This window comes from Hoplias malabaricus, chromosome Y (genome assembly GCF_029633855.1).
Source record: "Hoplias malabaricus isolate fHopMal1 chromosome Y, fHopMal1.hap1, whole genome shotgun sequence".
Classification (NCBI taxonomy): Eukaryota; Metazoa; Chordata; class Actinopteri; order Characiformes; family Erythrinidae; genus Hoplias; species Hoplias malabaricus.
The window spans coordinates 87,419,891-87,446,674 of NC_089820.1; the positions used below are offsets into that span (position 1 = coordinate 87,419,891).

The window sequence follows — 26,784 nt, forward strand, 5'->3', positions numbered from 1 at the left end:
GATGGTGAGGGATGGCGAGTGATGGCGAGGGGTGGTGAGAGATGGCGAGGGGTGGCGACAGATGGTGAGGGATGGCAAGTGATGGCGAGGGGTGGTGAGAGATGGCGAGTGATGGCGAGGGGTGGCGAGAGATGGCGAGGGGTGGTGACAGATGGCGAGGGATGGCGAGTGATAGCGTGGGGTGGCGAGTAATGGCGAGCGGTGGCGAGTGATGGCGTGGGGTGGCGAGTGATGGCGAGGATTGGTGAGAGATGGTGAGGGGTGGTGACAGATGGCGAGGGATGGCAAGGGGTGGTGAGTGATGGCGTGGGGTGGTGAGTGCTGCTATATTAATGATCTCATCTGAAGAGACTATGTACATTACACACAGAACTGAAGTAAAGACTGGAATTAAAAACACTCATCATTTAAAAAAGGTACACTCCAGAAGGGACTGTCAGATTGTGATATTTTTGAGGAAGATAAAAAAAATTAAGCGATTAAACATTTAGACTGATATGGGCAATATTTTTGTGCTTCACATACAGGAGTAGTGTCTCTCAGTACGGCAACAGGCTGCTACCTTTACTAATGCAACATGCCAGATGTCGTAATGCTCCATCCCATGCCTCTAATGAGGACCAGCGGTGATCCATTCTGAGTGACTCCATTACAGTTTGGCACAACATCATAGCAGCCTTTGGTGACGTTGGCATGGTGTTAAAGGCAGTCCTGCACTAACAGGTTGGCTCATGGAGGGCACCACCGTTGCTGAATGTCTGTAATCGTGGCCGTGGGGTCACTCGGCCAATGCTGCGTGGGTAGGGCCCAGTGACATTCAAAACAAAAAACACAGTTTGGTTTTCTCTGATTGACAGCTGTGTTGAATGTTTTTAAAGAACAATGTTTTTAAGGAAATCCTCATTTTCCGTCTCTAGATAAGTCAGGTCTGTGGGCAGAGCCTCATCTTCTGTCCAGAGCCTTCTTTCCAGTGCTGCATCCTCTGGGCTAAGCTCCTCCCCTTTAGTCAGGACATACAGGAAGTAGTGGAAGGTTTCTCCGTAGTGGTAGTGTTTGATGGACCACCTGTACTCAGTGCGAGCGTATAGTCTCTTGCGGAAATGTGGCTGAGCAAAGGTCACCGACACAAAACGCCCCCCAGGTTTCAGGACTCGACTGATCTGCAGAAAAGGAAAAAAATAAATCTGTTACACCACTAGGCACTATTTAGATCTGTGTGCCAAGGCTTGGAAACCCATGGTCAAACATCCTACAAACCTCCTTTCCAAAATAATAGGGACGCTGCGTAAAATGTACATGAAATTACTGCAATTATGTGCAAATCATTTAAACCCTGTATTTAACTGAAAACAGTATAAAAATATTTTGACGGATTAAATGTAGAAACCGAGAACATTTATTGAAAAATTGTTTGCCCGAATTTAATGCCAGTAACATTTTTCAAAAGCTTTGGGATGGACATGTTTACCCCTGCGGGGCATCACTTAAACATAAAAGACATGAGGAGACCAATTGCTGTGGTTTTAAAAATTTACTTATTGTTTTTAAGATTTACTCATTTGTGAGGGCAGCGCAGCAGTTTCACTTTAGGGAAAAGAAATATATTTATTGATCCCTTGGGGAAACTGCTTCTTTGCATTTGACCCAACTGTGGCAGCGAACACACAAACACACACTAGGGGCAGTGAACACACACACAGCTGGAGCAGGGTTATGTGACCACCTCGGCGCTCGGAGGCAGTTTGGAGGTTGGCACCTTGCTCAAGGGCACTTCAGCCGTGAATTAATTTTCTCTCGTCTGTCCCAGGAACTGAACCACGACCCGCCAGCCTCAAGCTCACCTCTTTAACCTCAAGGCCATGGCTGCCCCTGACCTTGTTTAGTCCAAATAATAATTAAAGTCAACACAGTAGTAAGAACAACCTTCGTACTTTAATTTTCAGGGAGGAATTGCGTTAGAAATCTCAGAAATGTTGTTCCATCCTTAATGTCTGAAGTTGTACAGATAACAAATATCTATTCATTTACAGATTTATATCTTATCTGTTTGGATAAAGTGAAGAGCCAATTTGAGAGTGTTTCTTTTGGAATTCAGAGGTTAAGCAAAAGAAGTAGGTGTGTGTGTGTGTGGCCAGCTGGTAGGATGTGCTTGAAGCGATTGCCTTAAATGACTCTGCAGAAACCTCCTGCCTCGCCACTTTCTGAGTTACCATGGAGACTGAAGAATCCACAGCACTGAGCTATCTATCTGGGTCACGACACACATAAAATAAACAACAACAACAGAGAGGAGAGAAACAGTGAAAATGCTGTATTAATGAAAACTTGTTGGTTTCCAAGTAAGTTAGATGGTACAGGGTCATAACAGGATTAAAAGCTAATTCCAGTTTGTGTGGGTTTCCTCCGGGTGACTGTCTGTGAGGAGTGTGGTGTGTTCTCTCTGTGTCTGCGTGGGTTTCCTCCGGGTGACCGTCTGTGAGGAGTGTGGTGTGTTCTCTCTGTGTCTGCGTGGGTTTCCTCCGGGTGACCGTCTGTGAGGAGTGTGCTGTGTTCTCCCTGTGTCTGCGTGGATTTCCTCCGGGTGACTGTCTGTGAGGAGTGTGGTGTGTTCTCTCTGTGTCTGCGTGGGTTTCCTCCGGGTGACTGTCTGTGAGGAGTGTGGTGTGTTCTCCCTGTGTCTGCGTGGGTTTCCTCCGGGTGACTGTCTGTGAGGAGTGTGGTGTGTTCTCCCTGTGTCTGCGTGGGTTTCCTCCGGGTGACTGTCTGTGAGGAGTGTGGTGTGTTCTCCCTGTGTCTGCGTGGGTTTCCTCCGGGTGACTGTCTGTGAGGAGTGTGGTGTGTTCTCCCTGTGTCTGCGTGGGTTTCCTCCGGGTGACTGTCTGTGAGGAGTGTGGTGTGTTCTCCCTGTGTCTGCGTGGGTTTCCTCCAGGTGACTGTCTGTGAGGAGTGTGGTGTGTTCTCCCTGTGTCTGCGTGGGTTTCCTCCGGGTGACTGTCTGTGAGGAGTGTAGTGTGTTCTCCCTGTGCCTGCGTGGGTTTCCTCCGGGTGACTGTCTGTGAGGAGTGTGGTGTGTTCTCCCTGTGTCTGCGTGGGTTTCCTCCGGGTGACTGTCTGTGAGGAGTGTGGTGTGTTCTCCCTGTGTCTGCGTGGGTTTCCTCCGGGTGACTGTCTGTGAGGAGTGTGGTGTGTTCTCCCTGTGTCTGCGTGGGTTTCCTCCGGGTGACTGTCTGTGAGGAGTGTGGTGTGTTCTCCCTGTGTCTGCGTGGGTTTCCTCCGGGTGACTGTCTGTGAGGAGTGTGGTGTGTTCTCCCTGTGTCTGCGTGGGTTTCCTCCGGGTGACTGTCTGTGAGGAGTGTGGTGTGTTCTCCCTGTGTCTGCGTGGGTTTCCTCCGGGTGACTGTCTGTGAGGAGTGTGGTGTGTTCTCCCTGTGTCTGCGTGGGTTTCCTCCGGGTGACTGTCTGTGAGGAGTGTGGTGTGTTCTCCCTGTGTCTGCGTGGGTTTCCTCCAGGTGACTGTCTGTGAGGAGTGTGGTGTGTTCTCCCTGTGTCTGCGTGGGTTTCCTCCGGGTGACTGTCTGTGAGGAGTGTAGTGTGTTCTCCCTGTGCCTGCGTGGGTTTCCTCCGGGTGACTGTCTGTGAGGAGTGTGGTGTGTTCTCCCTGTGTCTGCGTGGGTTTCCTCCGGGTGACTGTCTGTGAGGAGTGTGGTGTGTTCTCCCTGTGTCTGCGTGGGTTTCCTCCGGGTGACTGTCTGTGAGGAGTGTGGTGTGTTCTCCCTGTGTCTGCGTGGGTTTCCTCCGGGTGACTGTCTGTGAGGAGTGTGGTGTGTTCTCCCTGTGTCTGCGTGGGTTTCCTCCGGGTGACTGTCTGTGAGGAGTGTGGTGTGTTCTCCCTGTGTCTGCGTGGGTTTCCTCCGGGTGACTGTCTGTGAGGAGTGTGGTGTGTTCTCCCTGTGTCTGCGTGGGTTTCCTCCGGGTGACTGTCTGTGAGGAGTGTGGTGTGTTCTCCCTGTGTCTGCGTGGGTTTCCTCCGGGTGACTGTCTGTGAGGAGTGTGGTGTGTTCTCCCTGTGTCCGCGTGGGTTTCCTCCGGGTGACTGTCTGTGAGGAGTGTGGTGTGTTCTCCCTGTGTCCGCGTGGGTTTCCTCCGAGTGACTGTCTGTGAGGAGTGTGGTGTGTTCTCCCTGTGTCCGCGTGGGTTTCCTCCAGGTGACTGTCTGTGAGGAGTGTGGTGTGTTCTCTCTGTGTCCGCGTGGGTTTCCTCCGGGTGACCGTCTGTGAGGAGTGTGCTGTGTTCTCCCTGTGTCTGCGTGGATTTCCTCCGGGTGACCGTCTGTGAGGAGTGTGGTGTGTTCTCTCTGTGTCTGCGTGGGTTTCCTCCGGGTGACCGTCTGTGAGGAGTGTGGTGTGTTCTCCCTGTGTCTGCGTGGGTTTCCTCCGGGTGACTGTCTGTGAGGAGTGTGGTGTGTTCTCCCTGTGTCTGCGTGGGTTTCCTCCGGGTGACTGTCTGTGAGGAGTGTGGTGTGTTCTCCCTGTGTCTGCGTGGGTTTCCTCCGGGTGACTGTCTGTGAGGAGTGTGGTGTGTTCTCCCTGTGTCTGCATGGGTTTCCTCCGGGTGACTGTCTGTGAGGAGTGTGGTGTGTTCTCCCTGTGTCTGCGTGGGTTTCCTCCGGGTGACTGTCTGTGAGGAGTGTGGTGTGTTCTCCCTGTGTCTGCGTGGGTTTCCTCCGGGTGACTGTCTGTGAGGAGTGTAGTGTGTTCTCCCTGTGCCTGCGTGGGTTTCCTCCGGGTGACTGTCTGTGAGGAGTGTGGTGTGTTCTCCCTGTGTCTGCGTGGGTTTCCTCCGGGTGACTGTCTGTGAGGAGTGTGGTGTGTTCTCCCTGTGTCTGCGTGGGTTTCCTCCGGGTGACTGTCTGTGAGGAGTGTGGTGTGTTCTCCCTGTGTCTGCGTGGGTTTCCTCCGGGTGACTGTCTGTGAGGAGTGTGGTGTGTTCTCCCTGTGTCTGCGTGGGTTTCCTCCGGGTGACTGTCTGTGAGGAGTGTAGTGTGTTCTCCCTGTGCCTGCGTGGGTTTCCTCCGGGTGACTGTCTGTGAGGAGTGTGGTGTGTTCTCCCTGTGTCTGCGTGGGTTTCCTCCGGGTGACTGTCTGTGAGGAGTGTGGTGTGTTCTCCCTGTGTCTGCGTGGGTTTCCTCCGGGTGACTGTCTGTGAGGAGTGTGGTGTGTTCTCCCTGTGTCTGCGTGGGTTTCCTCCGGGTGACTGTCTGTGAGGAGTGTGGTGTGTTCTCCCTGTGTCTGCGTGGGTTTCCTCCGGGTGACTGTCTGTGAGGAGTGTGGTGTGTTCTCCCTGTGTCTGCGTGGGTTTCCTCCGGATGACTGTCTGTGAGGAGTGTGGTGTGTTCTCCCTGTGTCTGCGTGGGTTTCCTCCGGGTGACTGTCTCGAGGGGTGTGGTGTGTTCTCTCTGTGTCTGCGTGGGTTTCCTCCGGGTGACTGTCTGTGAGGAGTGTGGTGTGTTCTCTCTGTGTCTGCGTGGGTTTCCTCCGGGTGACTGTCTGTGAGGAGTGTGGTGTGTTCTCCCTGTGTCTGCGTGGGTTTCTTCCGGGTGACTGTCTGTGAGGGGTGTGGTGTGTTCTCCCTGTGTCTGTGTGGGTTTCCTCCGGGTGACTGTCTGTGAGGGGTGTGGTGTGTTCTCCCTGTGTCTGTGTGGGTTTCCTCTGGGTGTTCCGGTTTCCTCCGACGCTCCAAAAACACACGTTGATAGGTGGATTGGAGACTCAAAAGTGACCGTAGGTGTGAGTGAATGTTGCCCTGTGAAGGACTGGCGCCCCCTCCAGGGTGTGTTCCTGCCTATATATATATACACATTGTGTTAATAATGCTCTGAAGGTAGATTCAGGTGGCACGGTTTCCATGGACTGAATGGATGAGTCTCAGTAGAAATCTGTAGTAGTGTGGTGTTATGGTAACTTTTAAAAAATGGGCCAAAGTGTGAGTGTATGTGTGTGTGCACATCCCAGGTGACAAAAGTAGTAGTCCAGCAGCTGCCAGAGGCCCTGGATAGATGGGCCACAGTAAATGTATGAGTCTGTGTGCCAGTGTGTGAGTCAGGTTTTATGGGGCAGCCTGAGAGACACAGATAGCACACTGCCACTGCCATGGACACTACCACCGCTACCAAACCAACATACACTCATGGGCTGAGAAAACACACTGGCTAAATGTGACACCGTTTCTCTCTAGAAACGAGTCTAAAAGTGTACACCTCGGGAACAAGAGCCAGTGTCAGCAGCAGTTTAACTGAACTGATCTCTCCTCAGAACATACACAAGCCCCTCAATGAATTAACCAGTGGCGGCTGGTGAAAAATATTCTAAATGAAGCTGTGTGTGCTGCACCGTCAGCTTCAACAGCCTTCCATTAAAGTCAAACACACACTACAGGACACCTCTGTGAAAATCTGTCATTTTTACTGACATTAAAAACCAATCAACCGATGAATAGTTTTCAAAAAGATCATAAACTGCATAGGATTCATAAGATTACATTACGTTACATTAATAACATTACGGACCGGTTCATAATATACATAAAACAAACCAAATAAGTTCCTTTAAAAATACGTCTCCTTTCTGCCATGAAAGGCTTTTAAACAAAGCTATTCCTGAGCTTTTTATTCAATAACACTTGCAGCACGTGAGGAAACTGAAGCATTACACACTCTGAGATCTGGGGGGTGTTTCAGCAGGATTTCTCAGTTAACCAGGTAACTTAAGCTCAAAGTTGAGGAATGTCCCTCTGAGGTATCACCCTCAGCTCTGTTCCTAATGGACTTTGGGCTTAAGTTATCTGGCTAACTGAGAAACCCTGCTTTGTGGAACACCCCCCGTTTAACACCACTGACATATTCAGAGATAAAGAGTTTGTAATTCCTCTTTATTTCACATAGAATATTAAACACACTGTATGTTCAAAAACAGGCTTTTCTTTAAAGTGTGCGGAGCTCAAACTGAAGAAGAACGGTGCAAAAATGCATTTATCAGCAGAAATAGTACACAAAACCTTTTTCTAATTTTCTCTGTCGGTGTCAATCATCCAGTCTTACTTTCAACTTTTTTTTCTCCCTCCCTCCCTCTCCCTCTCTCTCTCTCTCTCTCTCTCTCTCTCTCTCTCTCTCTCTCATCTGGGGGCTTCTGGGATTTCCCCCACTTGGTGATGAGATATGGAAGGTATTTTCCAACCCCACAGCAAGTTCCAGTCATGCTAACCCCTCCTGTATCACACACACACACACACTGCCACTGTATCACAGAGTGATGAAATGTCCTAGGATTTGGACACGAGAATAAACTAACCCAAAGATTACCAAGTCTAGGACACACACACAGACAGACACACACGCATGCATGCACACACACACACACACACATACACACACGCATGCGCACACACACAGACAGACACACACACACACACCTGATGGTGGTAAGGGTAGGAAAATGAATGTGTGTGAATATAGGGTGGGTGTGTGGCTAGAGAGGGATCATAGTTCAGAGCAGATTAAATGTCTTTACACACCCAAGCCTTATGACTGTGTTTGTAAATACACTGTAGCCCCCACGTCTATGTCACAGAACACCCCCTGACCTTACCACAGCGCTGCAGCACAGTGACACCACGTCAAGCTCACGGTGAAAGTTTTAATGAGGTTAAAGAAAAATCTTAAAATAATGAACCTGTACATTTTTTACCTTTGTTCTTACTCTCTCTATATAATATCTATAGATAATATATATTTTTAAAAACTGCCAACGGGTGCGATCAGAATCAGAATCACTTTACTGGCCACTGTGCTTTCACACACACAGGAATCTGTTCTCTGCCTTTAACCCAATCCATGCACCCGAGAGATGTGAGGAACTGTTGCTCTTTCCAGGGCGTGTTCCTTATTGGTGCCAGGGATTCTGGGTAAGCTCCAGACCCACTGCAGCTCTGCTCAAGACAAAGCAGTTACAGAAAATAAATCTCTCTCTAACAATTTGTAGACACTTCTTTTAAATGAGTAGTTTCCACTGCATTTGTTTAAACAGACGTCCAGCGTTCAGCGGCACACACATGCAGTAGAAAGGAAGAAGCTGAAGTAAGATGAGGAAACGCGGGTGGCAGGCACATGTAAGACCGGTGGAGAGAGGTGTTTGGGGATATGACGCCAAGTCTGTCACATCCCTGCAGTTCAGCATCAGGGGCTGGAAACTAAGGGCAGCTGCGAGCTGAGAGATAAGGACAGCACAGAGTAGCTGTGTAAAAGTGGGATGGCTGAGGTGTGTTTTAGGTTTGTGGAGGACAAGGCAGGTGACTATTTTTGTGGTTGTTGGTGCCAGTGGGGGCCAGGTACGTCACCAGGGAGACCAGTGAGGATCTACAGTGTGGTAGGGCCATTTTGTAAAGCCATTTCTGGAGGGAGGTGGGTATGGGACATCGGACTTCATTGGTGAGCCTTTTGGAGGCGTCATGGGCTTAATTCAGCAAATCACTAACAGAGGTCCACTTCACGACCCTGTGTGTGAAGATTTATTGATGCAGTGGGTGGTGTGGGTACCTCTGAGCTGTAATGAGTGACATTAGTTGCTGTTTGGATCATAAACGGCCACAGCAGCCACAGCGGTTAAATGCAACATTTAAATAAACACTTTTTTAATTACATTTTGAAAATGTTTCCACACTTCTTGCTTCTCTCCAGTCTGTGTGCGTTTGAACTTGCTCTAATGTGTTTACGAAGCCCCAGTGTCTGTAAATGGATAAAAAATCAAAGTGTCTGGGTCCGGTGCTAGGCTTTCTCTCTCTCTGCTCACGGCAGAGAAACGCCATCTGGAGGTTTTTAGACAACGGAGAGACTCCAAACGCTGAAAAGCACCAACCGAGATGAGGATGTTGCTCTATTCCTGCTCCATAGGGGGGTCACACTGACTTATTTTTACTGTTTCTGATCACTTAAGGTAAAACTTCACAGAGCTTCTGAATGTAAACAAACCAGAGAGAACAACGTTTCCCCACATTTAACTTTTTAAATTTTTTACAATTTGACTCTTATTCCGAATACTCAACAAACAAATGGAGTACAGAATTATAAATATCACAGCGGTGCAGCAGGCAGTGTCAGTGTCACACAGCTCCAGGGCTCTGGCGGGGGTTGAAACCCTACCTCATGTTTGTTCTCTCTATACATGGGTTTCCACTGCGTGCTAGGTTTCTTCCCACAGTCCAGAAACGGCTGTAGTGTATATGTGAGTGGTGTGTCCTGCACAGGACTGACACCATGTACGGGGTGTGTTCCTGCCTTGCACCCAATGATTCCCCAATGGTTCCTAGTAGGCTCCTGAACCGGATAAAACAGACAATGAATTATTTCATACATTTCAAATAGAACGTGTCCTTGCCCTCATTACCCTGCGCTGGTTGAGGTTCTTCCTGCTGTAACGCTTGGTTCTGTTCACAAAAAGCTAGATGTTTAGCTGATGAGCTGTATCTGAGGTGCTGGGTGAAGCAGAGACACATTTAACTTTGTGTACGTGACTCTCTGATTCTGTAAAGAGATTCGTTCTCCACTGTAATACACTGTGGTATGGGTCTTGCCTTCACAGCAGCTGCCAGTAAGTGTAAACAGAGGGATGTGATCGGGGTGATTGCACTAAACAAGGTTTTACTGCCATCAATTTAAGGAAACAGAGGTGAGAAACACTTTTTTCTGAGCTGTGGAAACAGAGTTTATATCTCTCTGGGTATAAACCTATGAGGTGAGAAACAGTCAAAACGTTTCATGAAGTAGGACTTCAGCTTATCCCTTATACTTCTTTCATTTTAAAGACATCATAACATTTCGTAAGTTCACGGCCAAACGAGTGAATCCTCAGGTTCTTGTTGCTATGCGCTTTAATGTAAACATTTCTGATCGTTACCGGGAACACGAGCAAACCTTTAAGATTCCTTTCTCTCTCTATCTTTCAATGGACGATGAGAGGATGACTCACACCTCACCCTCAAGTATGCACTGTGATCCTGTATCCAGGGAAACCTGTTGCTATGGAAACCCCTCTCTCTCTCTGATCTCTCTCTCACACACACACACACACACACACACACACACACACACCATTTCCTCCCCAACTGACACCACCAGAGACCTGGAGAGAGAAGATACAGAGAAAGCCTTGCAAACAAACACACACACACACACACACAGCAATGATAATAACCATTTCAAGACAGGGAGATACACAATGCAGTGTGACGTGGAGTCGCTCTCACAGACGCATCGTGACACAACATGAGAATAATCCACGGACCAAAAATATCCAACAAACATCATCCCAGGGTCAGCTTCCCTCTGACTGCCACTTCTCCCTGTGTCTTCACCAGTCTTTAGTTTCCTCAGTTATTTCTGTGTGATTTTTTTTAAATCAGATTTTGACTGATTTAGTTTTGAGTCTTTTGACTAAAACATGTATTAGTTTTAATCTCATTTTAGTCAAATATTTATTCTTAGTTTGGTCTAGTTTTAGTCACTGAATCTAACATCATTTGTACATCACACATTAAAAGTCAAAATTAAAAACAGATCCATAGGGGGGTAACACTGACTTATTTTTGCTGTTACAGTTACATTACTTAAGGTGGAACTGACTCTAAGTTCAGGAGAGCGCTAACTGCATGAAAGTAAACACAGATCGAAAGTGCTACAAAACTAAACAGCTCGAGTTACACATGAGTTTATGTGGGAATTCAAACAGTGAATAAACACTTACAGACGATTTACACGTCAGCGTCTATTTTCCTGAAACACTCCGTTCCACCTTAAAAGACGTGGAAATTCTGAAGGTAAAAAACAGAGAGAACTGCAGTTCCCCACAATCGTAGATGTTCCTTTAACATATGAATGACTCATTTCACATTCTCTGGTCTTAGTAAAGTCTGAGCGGTTTACACCAGAAAATATCTTACGCAATATTAACGTGAAAAGGAGGAGTAGGAAATATATAATAAACTGAATATATAATAAAATGAGCGTTTGGAGCAGTTTCCCATGAGGCCTAAGGTCACGATGCTGAATGCATTGGAGCAGTGGAACTGTGTTCTCTGGAGCACTGCAGCACTGTTCCAAAACATTTGGACAAACGTTTATGTGGCTGGATGCCTTCAAATCCTCACAGCAGTCTGTCAGCTATTATCACACTGACAAAGCCACAGTTTTTTTCTTCTCTGTTCATCTCTTTCTCACTGTGTTGGTCGATCTAACCCCCCCCCCCCAGGCATCCAGGTTTCCCATAGCAACCGTGCACCATGGTCGATATTAGCTGTGCGTTGTGATGGCAACAGTTTGATTTGATTTGGATGGCAGTGTGTGTGTGTGTGTGTGTGTGTGTGTGTGTGTGTGTGTGTGTGTAACCGTGACAGTCATTCCCACAGACTACTGCAAACACAGATAGAAACCTAGAACAATTCCTTAAATCTAGAACGCTGATATATTCCTTTTAAACACGTCGTCATTCCTGTGAAGAACAAAGTGAAACAGATCAAAATGACCAATGACTAATCAGAGCCATAAGATCAATAGAGACAAAGATCAAAGTGAGACAGAGTTAGACGGGGATCCGTTCACAGAATCTGATGAGTACACACACACAAACACACACACACACACTAACTAGGATAAGGGCTACAGACAAAGAATGAATGAATGAATGTTACACTGTTGAACATTAATGCATCTAATGTACCATTTAGTTAATTACCGCATTAGTGATGTATTTAGAAAAACCTGGACCAACGGTTTTAAAGGCAACAATCACACAGCAAAAAAACTATGTACTGTATATTATCTTTTAAAACTAGAGACTCAAAGCAGAGGAATAGTTCTGTGTGATGAGACGGTCACTAGCAATGACTACAAATCATGTGGGATTACATAACTTTTCAGCTACCCGTGTGTGTGTTTCTGTGAAACACTGACACACAAATACCCACATTATTTTAATGCAAGGAGAATCATAACCATCCTACACTCAACATCCACCCTCCAACTCCACACACTCATTAACCCTGTTCTGTGTCGACGGACTGGGAACATTTCTATGATGTTAACATCTATCTCACTGTTTCACTGCTTTCCTTTTCCTGACGCTGAAGGAGAGCTTTACAGAACGCAGAGGAAAATTAACTTGAAAAAAGGGAATTCATGTACCGTCTCCCTCCCTCTCCCTCTCTGTAGCGGTGTTATGTAAGACGTCCTGCGGCGCAGTAACGAGCCGCCTGTGCTCAGCCTTCTTTATTAACTTAAAGCCAAATACTTTGCTCATAAAACAGGAGCGCATCAGATTCCAATATGTATGTTAATGAATGTAATGTAATTGAAAAAGCTTCAACAAATAAATCATTTACTACACAACAGTTATTCCAACCGTGCGTTCTGATTGGCTAAGGAGAATCCTAACTGAAGCGTGTGATTACAACGTGGACTGTTCACGGTGCATCATTCCACTGAGAAATGGTTGAGAATTAATAAGCTCTTTGCTGTTGCTCCTAGTTTAACAGAAGCACAAAATAAATCAACAAAGTGTATTAACGTCTATAAGAAAATATTAGAGCGGCAGCCCACTGTGTCAGATTCTAGAGAAACACACTTCAAACCTTTGTTAAATGTGTTTTTCAGTTGACTTTCAGAGGAACAACTAAAGCTGTGGTGGAAAGTGATTTTTAAAACAATTCTTTAAGATACATTTAAAATGATTGTGTCTTTTAAGTCCACCTTATTGTTTCTTTATGACTCTGTGAGCTCAAACAGTCTGTGGTTAATAGTCTATGACTGTGGGAGGAGACCCATGCAGACACAGAGAGCACACCCAGCTCCTCACTGACTGTCACCTGAGGCAGGGCTTGAATCCCAAACCCCAGGAGCCTGGAGCTGAGTGACGGTGACAGAATAAAGAATAAATGGATGTCCAGGCTTCTGTGCTGTGATTGTGTTTACCTCAGAGAGCACTTGGTGTAGGAGCTTGCCGTTGTTTTCTGAAAGGTTCCAGGGATCTCTCTCGTCCACAAGCATGGCGTCCAGAGTGCCCTTCTCTATGACCACGTCGAAGGAGGCATCTGGGAAGGCCAGTCGGCAGATGTCCATACACACCCAGCTCAGACCTGCACAGCCCCAGTGCCTCTGGGCCATGCTCTCCACACACACACTTGAGTAGTCCACGTTAGTGATGTTGCCATAGCCGGCCCTGTACATATCCACACTCAGAGCACTGTTACCACAACCTGCAGGATTTGGGGGAGAGAGAGAGAGAGAGAAAATTAGTCAACAAGTGAATTGGGTAAAAATGAGAAAGGGATTAAAAAATGAAGAAAAGGAAGCGCAGAGGGAAGGCAGAAGTGTGGTGTAATTACAGCTGGTACAAGTGGATCATTCTCAGCGCTGCAGTGACACTGACATGGTGGTGGTGTGTTAGTGTGTGTTGTGCTGGTGTAGAGTGGATCAGACACAGCAGTGCTGCTGGAGTTTTTAAACCCTGTGTCCACTCTCTGTCCACTCTGTGAGACACTCCTCCCTCGTTGGTCCACCTTGTAGATGTAAAGTCAGAGACAGTAGCTCATCTGTCGCTGCACAGTGTGTGTCGCTCGTCCTCTAGTCCTTCATCAGTGACACAGGACGCTGTCGGCTGGATGTTTTTGGTCGGTGGACTGTTCTCGGTCCAGACACTGAGGGGTTTAAAAACTCCAGCAGCACTGCTGTGTCTGATCCACTCTACACCAGCACAACACACACTAACACACCACCACCACGTCAGTGTCACTGCAGCGCTGAGAATGATCCACCACCACATCACACCTGCTCTGTGGGGGTCCTGAGCGCTGAGGAACAGGGTGGTAAGAGGATAATCAAGTATGCAGAGCAACAGAACATTTTGTGCTCCTGTGTGGTCAGTGGAGCTGAGAGAGTGGACAGTGGGTTCAGAAACAAGGAGGTGTACTGTGTACAAACATACAATTCTACCATTTATCTAGAACTTTTATCGTGTAGAAAACTGTCTTAAAAAATAAATTAAAAACATGTGACAATAAGTGTTTCTTCTCTTTTCTGCACATTTAACAGATCTATTCCAGCCGTGGCACGGGTGTGAGACAAGACGCTTTGATACCTCTGCTGCAGAACCATGACTAACACTAATTATCACTCCTTCATTTTGCTAATTAAAGAGTCTTTAACGAACAGAGTCTTAACAACAGCGTTAAAAACAGCTTCTCTCTCTCTCTCTGTCTGTCTCTCTCTCTCTCTCTCTGTCTCTCTCTCTCTCTCTCTGTCTCCATGTCTCTCTCTGTCTCCGTGTCTCTCTGCTCAAAATGCAACCCTTAATTCCTTAATTCCAGGGACACACACAGACATTTTCAGGGGCTGTTTCTTTAAACTAAAAAGAGCAAGCCTCATAACCCCACCCAGTTTAAACTGTCAAACAACATGTACCTAACCCTAAAAATGAATGATATTATAATCATACACAAGATAAGATGTAAAATATCCTATGCCAATCCATTAGAGCTTCACATAGGGCCCACACCACTCTCTTCCTTCCTGTAGCAACAAAAAGTCCTGTTGAATCCTACACCTCAACACTAGGGTTGCTGTGGCCGTTTATGATCCGATCAGCCGCCGTCTGTCCTTAACATCTACAGTTACTCACTGAGCAGAGCCCATGAACCCACACCACTCACTGCATCACTAGCTCTTCACAGGGGTCATCAGGTAGGAACCTCCTGTCGTTGTCGTGTTTCACTGAATTAAGCCCACAACACCTCCAGAAGACTCAACAGTGAAGTCTGACATCCCAGATAACTCCTTCACAGCTGCCCTTAATTTTGGCCCCTGATGCCGAACTGCACAAGCAGGGATGTGGCAGTGTGTCTGCGCACTTTAGTTTCTTCTTTTAAAATGCTTCATCGACTGCATTTTCAAATAGCACCATTAACTCTATGAAATAAACTATCCATTTACTTTTAAAGAAGTGCACCATGTCTGGCCTCAGTGCAGTAAACACAATGCACTCTGGGACCTGCAGCTTTTTCCTACATCCACCAGCAATTTCCAATCTCCTCCTTCCCCCAACCATCTACTAATATTTGTAGCCTGTGCACGCTCTCGGAAACATTCCCCCTCACACACAAGGCTAACAACTTTATTACTACAACTACTCAACAATGCATCCTCTATGTAATGGCATCCTCTAGCCATTTGCTGTCCATCTAACATGCTAAAATACTTAGCACCTGATAAAAAATAGCAATTTAACATTATTATCATTAATATAATTCATTCATGGTCTGTAACCCTTATTCAGTTCAGGGCGGCAGTGGGTTTGGAGCCTAACCGGAATCACTGTGCGCAAGACAGGAACCCACCCTGGAGGAAACCCACGCAGACACAGGGAGAACACACCACACTCCTCACAGACAGTCACCCGGAGGAAACCCACGCAGACACAGGGAGAACACACCACACTCCTCACAGTCACCCGGAGGAAACCCACGCAGACACAGGGAGAACACACCACACTCCTCACAGACAGTCACCCGGAGGAAACCCACGCAGACACAGGGAGAACACACCACACCCCTCACAGACAGTCACCCGGAGGAAACCCACACAGACACAGGGAGAACACACCACACCCCTCACAGACAGTCACCCGGAAGAAACCCACGCAGACACAGGGAGAACACACCACACTCCTCACAGACAGTCACCCGGAGGAAACCCACGCAGACACAGAGAGAACACACCACACCCCTCACAGACAGTCACCCGGAGGAAACCCACGCAGACACAGAGAGAACACACCACACCCCTCGAGACAGTCACCCGGAGGAAACCCACGCAGACACAGGGAGAACACACCACACTCCTCACAGACAGTCATCCGGAGGAAACCCACGCAGACACAGGGAGAACACACCACACTCCTCACAGACAGTCATCCGGAGGAAACCCACGCAGACACAGGGAGAACACACCACACTCCTCACAGACAGTCACCCGGAGGAAACCCACGCAGGCACAGGGAGAACACACCACACTCCTCACAGACAGTCACCCGGAGGAAACCCACGCAGACACAGGGAGAACACACCACACTCCTAACAGACAGTCACCCGGAGGAAACCCACGCAGACACAGGGAGAACACACCACACTCCTCACAGACAGTCACCCGGAGGAAACCCACGCAGACACAGGGAGAACACACCACACTCCTCACAGACAGTCACCCGGAGGAAACCCACGCAGACACAGGGAGAACACACCACACTCCTCACAGACAGTCACCCGGAGGAAACCCACGCAGGCACAGGGAGAACACACCACACTCCTCACAGACAGTCACCCGGAGGAAACCCACGCAGACACAGGGAGAACACACCACACTCCTCACAGACAGTCACCCGGAGGAAACCCACGCAGACACAGGGAGAACACACCACACTCCTCACAGACAGTCACCCGGAGGAAACCCACGCAGACACAGGGAGAACACACCACACTCCTCACAGACAGTCACCCGGAGGAAACCCACGCAGACACAGGGAGAACACACCACACTCCTCACAGACAGTCACCCGGAGGAAACCCACGCAGACACAGGGAGAACACACCACACTCCTCACAGACAGTCACCCGGAGAAAACCCACGCAGACACAGGGAGAACACACCACACTCCTCACAGACAGTCACCCGGAGGAAACCCACGCAGACACAGGGAGAACACACCACACTCCTCACAGACAGTCACCCGGAGGAAACCCACGCAGACACAGGGAGAACACACCACACTCCTCACAGACAGTCACCCGGAGGAAACCCACGCAGACACAGGGAGAACACACCACACTCCTCACAGACAGTCACCCGGAGGAAACCCACGCAGACACAGGGAGAACACACCACACTCCTCACAGACAGTCACCCGGAGGAAACCCACGCAGACACAGGGAGAACACACCACACTCCTCACAGACAGTCACCCGGAGGAAACCCACGCAGACACAGGGAGAACACACCACACTCCTCACAGACAGTCACCCGGAGGAAACCCACGCAGACACAGGGAGAACACACCACACTCCTCACCTGGGGGACACTACTAGTTGCTCCACTGTGACGTCGCCTGTATTAAATATGAATAATAACTATTATTCCTCTTCTTTTTCAGCAGTAAATCAAAGCATCAATCAAAATTCAGATAATGACACTAATGCCTTTGGAGAAGTGAAGATTTTGTGCCTTTTATTAATATAATAAATGATAGGATTGTGTGTTCTTTTAAGGGGGAGAGAGGGAATCTACTCAAAACTAGTCACCACCCCCCAACAACACACACACACACACTTTGTCATCAAGGACATCCCGCATCTCCTTTCCTTCCCTCTCCATGACATCATGAGCTGCCCACGACCCCTGACCTTTCTCTATTTCTGCGATGGCTACAGCAAAACATTTCTGAAGCTCCAGCTCTGTCTGGACATCAGCCATCAAAACACATTCCAGGACGACCACAACACGGTGTTCCCCCTCTCTCCCTCCCTCCCACACACACACACACACAGACAGACCTAATTCACCTTTTCAAAATAATACTCTTATATATTCCTAAATACCTACACGGGCCTTACCCTGAACCTGAGCAGGACACTGGTGAAAAGCCCCAAAGTTAAATTACAGACTCTGATGCAGAGGATCTGTTACATTTTACTTAATTCTGCTGAAAACAGCTATTGGTAATTTTTACCATCAGGAGGCAGCAAAGGATATTCACACAAGCGATTATTTCCATATTTATACGTTTTCTATCAAGTGCTACGTTGTATGACGTGTAGGAGCATTCAGATTCAGGCCACTAGGGGTCAGTGTATTGGCAGTAAATTAAAAACAAACAAAGACTCACTGGAAAAAAGGTTTACTGCCTCTTTAATTATAATTTTGATTGTTTCTTGATATTTTTTAGATTTATGGCCAAGTTTTACTTCACCTTACAGTTGACTGCAAAAGTTAAAGCACCCTGTCAGATCCTACTGAGTGTGTGGAGAAGGGCCCTTAAACTGCATTTGTCACTTCATTAGCAATGGCTGAAATTACCCTATTGACTGATACCAGTGAAGGAAAGTGAGAGCAGTGATGGCAGCCTTGGAACAGGGGTGTAAAGAAATGCACAGACACTTTAATTATCTTAAAGGATGGGTACTGTGTCTTAATTAAAATCGCAAGACAGTTTGAGCCCTGTAGAGACCAGGAGTCCACAAGGGCACAGTTAGCCACAGTCTCCTGTCATCGTTAGCCCAATGCTAACTAGTGCAGTGATGCGTTAGCGAACATAACAGATAGCTGTTCAGCTAGCAGCGTTAGTTTACTTTACAGGTTTAGTCCTGACCCACTTTTACTGGGAGACATTGTGAAATGGATATTTCACATGATATATATGATGTATATTTCTATACAACTGTGGCTGTTCTTTCTGGTTTGTTTACGTTTAGAGGCTCTGTGTCTTTTCAGGCAGAACGGTGTGTTTGAGGGAACAAAAGATTGTGTGAACTACCACAGAAACTCACTTGTAACCTATGTTTACGTTCATGCAGTTAGCACTCTCCTGAATTCTGAACCTATTTCAACTTGAGTAATAACTAAAGCAAAAATAAATCAATATTACCAATCTACCGAGAAGGAATAAAACAGTATCCTGATCTTGTTTCATGCTTCTCAACATTTGAAGGCTTCTCCATTGTCTAAAAATTCCAGATGCCTTTTCTCCAAAGTGAGCAGAGAGAGAGAAAGCCTTACACACCGAACAGACACATTGTTTTTTACCCATTTACAGACACTGGGGCTTTGTAAACACATTAGACTCCATAGTCCTCCGGAGTTAGAAAGAAGCGGTGGCCTCAGGTGTCTCTGAGGAAGCATATGTTCACCCCAAACCTCTCGAGGCTGGTGGATTTGAAGAACTGAAAAAACTTTAGGCCTAAAGTAAGAGAGAGGCAGTACACTGTCAGAAAAACTGTCTCGGTGGTGGTATTAACATAATTATTCCTTACTCTACTACAATCGTAGATATTACAACAGTGTTGCTTTCACACGCCCGGTTCATCTCCAGGGCTTGTTTTGTTTTCTTGTATTCAGAAGCTGGGAATGGGGGCAGATAACAGGTCTCAAGGCCGTGAGCAGGAGCCTCCAGCAGCAGTCTTCCCCCAGCGTCTCTCCGGACTGGAAAGCAGTCGTTTATTCAAAGGAAAAGGCAGGTTTGCTGTTTACAAATCATTTGTGATATCTAGAGGAAGGTGTGTCATGTGGCGTGTACAGAACCGACGGCCACATCTCACACACAACACTCAAATATACAGCAGCTGTCATCATATTAAGAGCAACACTTCTCATATTGCTGTCAGTGACTGTCGTAGCTAGTCCACGTGTCACCTCTGCACATTTACCACGTCTTCAGCAAGTCCAGAAAAAAACCCTTGTTCCATCTCCATCTCTCACCCACTAACCTCCCTCAAGACACACTCTCACACTCACCTTCCTTGATATGGTGTGTGTGTGAAGTGGAGTGAGTAAGGAGACGTGAGGGAGAGCACAGTGCAGAAACCCTGAGGGCTTTGCCTACTATCCTGTCTCTCTCTCTCTCTCACACACACACAGTGACACAGAGACCTGCACGTACACACTCATAAACATGCTCTCACACACACACACGCAGACAGATACAGACAAACTTGTTCAGACATTTGTAACTTCAAGCACAGTCTCACACACACGAACACACACAAATGCATAGTAACATGTACGTATACAAACTACTGCAGATATATACAAACAGATATGGCGTGTGTGTGTCACAGTGAGAGAGTGTGTTTGTGCTGAGCATCCTGGTTGATTTGCAGAGCGTGTGATGCACTGGGACAGACTTTACATGGAAACACTTTAAATTCTCATGAAATTGGAAATCATTTCTTTGTATTTTCTCAGTTTAAAAACCTAAACTAATAAAAACTGATTTAGTTTATTGACTGATTCAGGACCCTAACTTAAACATCATATCAGCTCCAGCCCTGCACTGGTTATAAAACTCTTACTGACGTATAGAGCCATGGTCTCGCCCCTAAATACCTACAGTAACTTCTACTGTTATGAGCCTGATCTCTGTAAAATAAAAGACACAGTGTGTTATTTCATATCTATACAACGTTTACACATTTACTAACAAAGTGATTGTCCCTAACATCGCTCCCAAACCACTGCTTTAATTCCCCTGTGATCTGTGCAGTTATAATCAGCTGAATCTACCACTGCTTAGTTACAATCGCCCACAGATTCCTCAGGTAATTCACTTTCTAGTTGCAATTTACTCTTTAAATGAATTCATTTAAATATATTAAAGCTTAATATAATTTTGTCTAAACTAAAGAGGCTGTAAATAACAGTCAAATAAAGCAGCGGTGTGAACACACACTCAGTCCGTCTCTCCCACTAATCTGCTGCTGTCTTCACACCTGCACAAGTCCTTCACAAAATCTCACAAACACACACACAGCCCTCTCTCTGCAGCTGATGCTCCGGTTATGGGAGGGGAGTCCATATATCAGTCAAGCTCTGTTTCCCTGGTAACACTGTTTAATACACCAAGCAGGAATATGAGAGAGAGAGAGGCAGAGAGAGAAACAGAGATAGTGAAAGAGTTAGAGACAGAGATAGAGAAAGAGTTAGAGACAGAGATAGAGAGAGAGAGAAAGAGAGAGAGATAGAGGGAGAAAGCATTAGAGAGAGAGACAGAGAGAGAGACAGAGATAGAGAAAGAGTTAGAGACAGAGATAGAGAAAGAGTTAGAGACAGAGAGAGAGAGAGAGAGACAGAGAGAGAGAGAGAAAGAGAGAGAGATAGAGGGAGAAAGCATTAGAGAGAGAGACAGAGAGAGAGACAGAGATAGAGAAAGAGTGAGAGAAAGAGAGAGAGATAGAGGGAGAAAGCATTAGAGAGAGAGACAGAGAGAGAGACAGAGATAGAGAAAGAGTTAGAGACAGAGATAGAGAAAGAGTTAGAGACAGAGATAGAGAAAGAGTTAGAGACAGAGAGAGAGAGAGAAAGAGAGAGAGATAGAGGGAGAAAGCATTAGAGAGAGAGACAGAGAGAGAGACAGAGATAGAGAAAGAGTTAGAGACAGAGAGAGAGAGAGAGAAAGAGAGAGAGATAGAGGGAGAAAGCATTAGAGAGAGAGACAGAGAGAGAGACAGAGATAGAGAAAGAGTTAGAGACAGAGAGAGAGACAGAGAGAGAGAGAGAAAGAGAGAGAGATAGAGGGAGAAAGCATTAGAGAGAGAGACAGAGAGAGAGACAGAGATAGAGAAAGAGTTAGAGACAGAGATAGAGAGAGAGAGAAAGAGAGAGAGATAGAGGGAGAAAGCATTAGAGAGAGAGACAGAGAGAGAGACAGAGATAGAGAAAGAGTTAGAGACAGAGAGAGAGAGAGAAAGAGAGAGAGATAGAGGGAGAAAGCATTAGAGAGAGAGACAGAGAGAGAGACAGAGATAGAGAAAGAGTTAGAGGCAGAGAGAGAGAGAGAGAGTTAGAGACAGAGAGAGAGAGAGATAGAGGGAGAAAGCGTTAGAGAGAGAGAGAGAGAGAGATAGAGAAAGAGTTAGAGACAGAGAGAGAGAGAAAAAGAGAGACAGAGTTAGAGACAGAGAGAGAAAGAGAGAGAGAGAGAGAGAGAGAGAGAGAGACAGAGGAGACAGAGAGAAAGGTGGGGGGACTGCAGTATCTTGAGCCCTCCCTCCACTCCTGGCCAATCAGACGAGAGGAGGAGAGGAAGGTGAACAGAGCAGTGAGATGGTGGCGAGTTCTGGAGTCTGCACTTTCAGGACCATGTTTCAAAGACCCAATGTGACTGTGATTGAAGCAGATTATTTTTAGTTTTATTTTTAGTATATTTAGTATTTTGAGATTTATTTTACTCAAACAGTAATAATTTAAATATGTGTTTATTATATTCTATTACAGTTAGTTCTCACATGGCTGAGATCCTAGAAGTGTCGTTATTACAAGATAATTATTCCCTCCACCTCCAAATGACCCCCACCCCCCCCCCCCCCCCCAAACACACACACACACACTACAATGTCATCCATATTTCCACGTATCTAAGTGTCAGTGTCATAAAAACATGAAACTGGAACTGCTTCCTCCTTTTATGCAGTTACACCCATGTGGGTGGGGCTATTACAGAGGAGACTCTGCATAAAACACACACACATTCTCTCTCTCACACACACACACACACTCACACACTTCACAGCTCTTCCATTCATCTTTCAGCTCACATTCACTAATAAACAGTACGACTGTGATCTGGCTTCATGCAATGCCTCAGTAGTGCAGCAGTAGGGCCTATGTTTGTATGAGAGTGTGTGTGTGTGTGTGTCTGTATGTGAGTGTGTAATAATTACATCCTCAAAATGGCAGCCAATATACACAGGATACAAAGATAAAAAACCCTTGGTGTAAGAAGATTTTCTCTGTGGGGGAAAACATGACGGTGATTTTTGAAAGCTTTTCTTTTCTTTTTTTCTCTTTTCAAAAGAGAAAATGATTAAGGTACAGAGATACAACTAAAGTACGTTCAAACGGATTCCTGAGAGTACTGTAGACGCTGGATAGTTATAATCTGTGAACTGCATGAGTGTGTGCTGCCCTCTGATGGACTTGTCCTTCGCCTGATCGTCACCGTTAGGCTCCAAACACCACAAGCCTCAGCAGGATGAAGCACACACAGAAGATGAGCTTGTTTACAGTGAGCTGCATAATCTGTACCTGATAAATGAGTGGTTTATGACTGTGTCTGAGTCACGGAACTAACACTAATCACTGCATTTGGAAATTCGCAAAAGAAAATGTGGGTGAATTTGTGAATTTCTGAACTGACCTGGAGAGGCATGACCTTACACTGTCATCACCTTTGACTTCAGCCCAGTCCTTCGACAGTCCACCGAAATGTTACATAAGTAAAGGTGCTGACTGTAATCTCTAATTAGAGAGTAAACCTTTCTGTATTATGGTGGTCAATGCAGGTCGGACATTTCCGTCATTTCTCTTGTAGCGTCTGAGCAGCCGTGATGATGTCAACCCCTCTGCCGACTGTTAGTTACGTAACCGGTCAAAGCTGAACGTCACAAACACAACCCGAGGCTACAGCAGAGCACAGCAAACCCCTGCCAATCACAGCTGACCGCACAAGACAGAGGGAGAGAATTCCTTTCATGACAATCCTCAAGCCACACAAGGGTCAAAAGGTCATGTGGGGAACATCGTGTTATATACATATATCTTAATTTATATTGGAACAAAGCTCTTCCAAAGAGGCCGGACGGTCTGGGCATCGGTCCTGACAACACATCTGGGCTACAGTCAAACAACTGGACGTCACATTGTGTTTGAAGTCTTCACCGAGGATTTCTATTGGTTCTGCTGAGGTTTTGTGAGGTTGATATATGGAATATATATAGAACTTCTAACATGACTATCTCCTCCATTAAATGTTATCTCTGCATGAGTAAAGCAGGCCGATTCCACCACTGACACAGCGTCTCGCTGCAAAACCAGCCAATCAGAGCACAGCTCCTCACACACAAAAGACAAAAACAACGTATTACATCTTAGGCCAAATACAGGTTTGTACATGTGGGTGTTTTCTTCGGGACTGAAGTCTTATACATTCTATGTGCCTGCTTTAATTAGCTTTGTTTATACCTGTTGTTTTGCTTAGATTTTCTTATGTACGGTGACCTTGAGAGTCTTGAAAGGCACCAAAAATGTATTATTATTATTATTATGTAAACATTAGGGAACATTATTTAAACATCGGGGCAATTGATATTCACTAGAGATGCAACATCAGACCAAATGTAAACATTAACACGGTCACGTTACTTAGAAATTCATAAGTGTTGGTACAAACATAACCACGGTCACTGAGATCTGATCATACTCCATCCAAGAAGCAGCTGGCCATTCTGGAATAAATTACATTTTCACATAGCTTTTATAAACTCTTATAAACGTCTCTGAGAGATAGGACTCCCTTGGCATCCTGTAAAGTCCACGTATATGTAATAAACTCTTGGTGATGCTTGCTGTGTTAAGGGCTCATCAAAACAAAACTCAAAGTTTTCAAACCTCAGCAAACTTGACAAACGCATTACATTTTGTTGTAAATTCTTTCATCTATTGTCTTGGGTGTGGCCAGTGGACTCAACAGCGCCCCCTTAATTTGTTAAAAAAGTCTTTGCCAATGCTCCCCAAGTTTTGTAGGAACATAGTGCAACACATAATACAAGTGAAGACAACACAATACACAGCTCAGACAGTACAACGTGTGCAGACAACACAGGACTAACAATAAATACAGGAACATCAAACAGCACAGCGGTGGAGTCCTGAATTCTAACCAGGACACAGTACTGAGAACATGGAAACTTCTGCATAACTACAACAACAGTGTTCAAATATAGTATTTTTAAAGACATTGACTGGAATTCAAGTATGTGTGTGTGCGTACGCTCATGTATGAAGAGAGAGTGTGTGTGTGTGTGTGTGTGTGTGTGTGTGTGTGGAGGTGTCTTTCCATATGTTTCTCTGCCACAGAACAACCACCCAAACAGGCTTCAGGTTCCTGCTCGTCCCTCAGCAAGCATTCGGCATGTTCCCAATTGTCTCACCTCCATGTCACTGGTGACCACTGTGACGTAGCTTTGACTAGAAATGCTAACTCTTCACCTGGGACTGATCGTTATTCACACAGATAATAAAAGCTGTGAATACAGAATGTACCAGACCTGGTTTGGTCTGTACGTCATTCCTGGTCCTGGGATCCACCACCCTGGAGAAAATTCAGACCCAACACACCACGCTCTAATGCTGCATTGGAGTGATGTTGGAAACTGGGGAATACCACTTTTCCGACTTGTGAACTGCACCAGAACAGAGCGCCGCCTGGAGGTTGTGGGTTCGATTCCCGCTCCGGGTGACTGTCTGTGAGGAGTGTGGTGTGTTCTCCCTGTGTCTGCATGGGTTTCCTCCGGGTGCTCCGGTTTCCTCCCACAGTCCAAAAACACACGTTGGTAGGTGGATTGGCGACTCGAAAGTGTCCATAGGTGTGAGTGTGTGAGTGAATGTGTGTGTCTGTGTTGCCCTGTGAAGGACTGGCGTCCCCTCCAGGGTGTATTCCCGCCTTGTGCCCAATGATTCCAGGTAGGCTCTGGACCCCCCGCGACCCTAAATTGGATAAGCGGTTACAGACAATGGATGGATGGATATTGTTACGCCCCCTGCTGTACGCTTTCTTAATTTCACAGTTAAATTTCAGTTTATATTCAGGTTCCCTTCATTTAAGTTTAATTTCAATTGGAATCGATAAAGATCGATAACTAGAATCAATCAGTCAGTCCTAAAGGGGCTTGGCTTCGCATTTTATAGTTGTTCACCTCAGTCCATCACCCACTTCGACTGTGGAAAGGTGTTTAATTGTTGTCTTGTTTGTATCAGGAGTTTGCTGAGAGCAGGGGAATGTCTGAAATGTGGGGTTAGGACTGAGAAGCACTGGACTGGAGTATTCCAGGGGTATTCTCTGTAAAAGATGTAAACCATCAAATGGAAAGTGCACTGTTAAATGTGAGTACATACCCAGCATTAGAATGTTTTCCTCTTTTCCCACGTGCTGAACAAGAAGGTGCTGGAATTTGTAGAAATCTCCAAACCACTCAAAACTCTCTTCCAACTTGTATCTCTCGTTCCAGTATTTCACGTCTTTATATTTGGTGTTGGAGTCCGGTAAACACTCCATACTCCTCTGAAATAACAGCTACCGGCTCTAAATGAACACAGCTGAGGGTTTAACACGGAGCTCAATGCTTAGGCGCGGAATATTATCTGAAAAAAAGGTAACACACTGGGTGAGTGCTTATGGGTTGTTAATGCACATATTTCACTTCAAACAGAAGCAGCACAGTGTGGAGTGCTTTAGTGTCGTCCTCACGACCTGCGCATCACTCACAGGCTGTGTCTGAAACAGAGGGCAGCGACCTGCCTGGCTGTCTTCACTGCCTCATAGGTCAGTGCCTTCGAAGGCAGTTGTTTTAAAATGAAGCTTTTTGTAACGGAATCACGCTAGAGACAGGTTTTAAAGGCAGAAACGCTTCACCATGTTTCCAGGACACCGGTAAACCCACAGTGCGCGCCAAAACAACTACAGTTTTGAAGAAACATAATGCAGAGAGGGTTTTATGCAAAAGATTATTTCAGACACGACAGGGTTAATCCCTCAGTAGGGTACTGCCTCGGTAGACAACACTCTGCTCGTTTCAGACACAGCACTTTTTTTTTTTTTTTTTTTTAATAAGAGTCCCTGCACTATTATAGTTTGGTCTTTTGCGTCTAGTTTGTGACAAATAATTATTACAAAGTATATGTTATTTATTAACTCTCTAACAATAGAAAAAGGCTTCACGAATACGTTCGTATATAACTTTATTGATAAAAAAAATTGCAAGAATCATTTTAATTCGTAACTACATCTTACTAATTAAAGGAAACCGAACAAATATATATTTTTTAAAAATTGCAAGGCATCGGTATTCAAAATACACATATAACCATGAGCACAGTTTAAGGGCATTTTTACGACATATAAGCTTTAAAGATTTGTAATCTGG

General features: G+C 46.0%; 1 protein-coding gene across 1 annotated transcript; it reads right to left on the bottom strand.

The window, feature by feature from the left end:
• On the bottom strand, nucleotides 1–26,082 carry LOC136679256 (EEF1A lysine methyltransferase 4-like). The gene is made up of 3 exons (XM_066657684.1): nucleotides 25,757–26,082; nucleotides 13,016–13,299; nucleotides 1–1,160 (listed from the first exon to the last, which is right to left on the bottom strand). Exons 1-3 carry the CDS (start codon nucleotides 25,914–25,916, stop codon nucleotides 873–875), a joined length of 732 nt encoding a protein of 243 aa, XP_066513781.1. The 5' UTR covers nucleotides 25,917–26,082; the 3' UTR covers nucleotides 1–872.
• Between the last annotated feature and the right edge of the window lie 702 nt (nucleotides 26,083–26,784).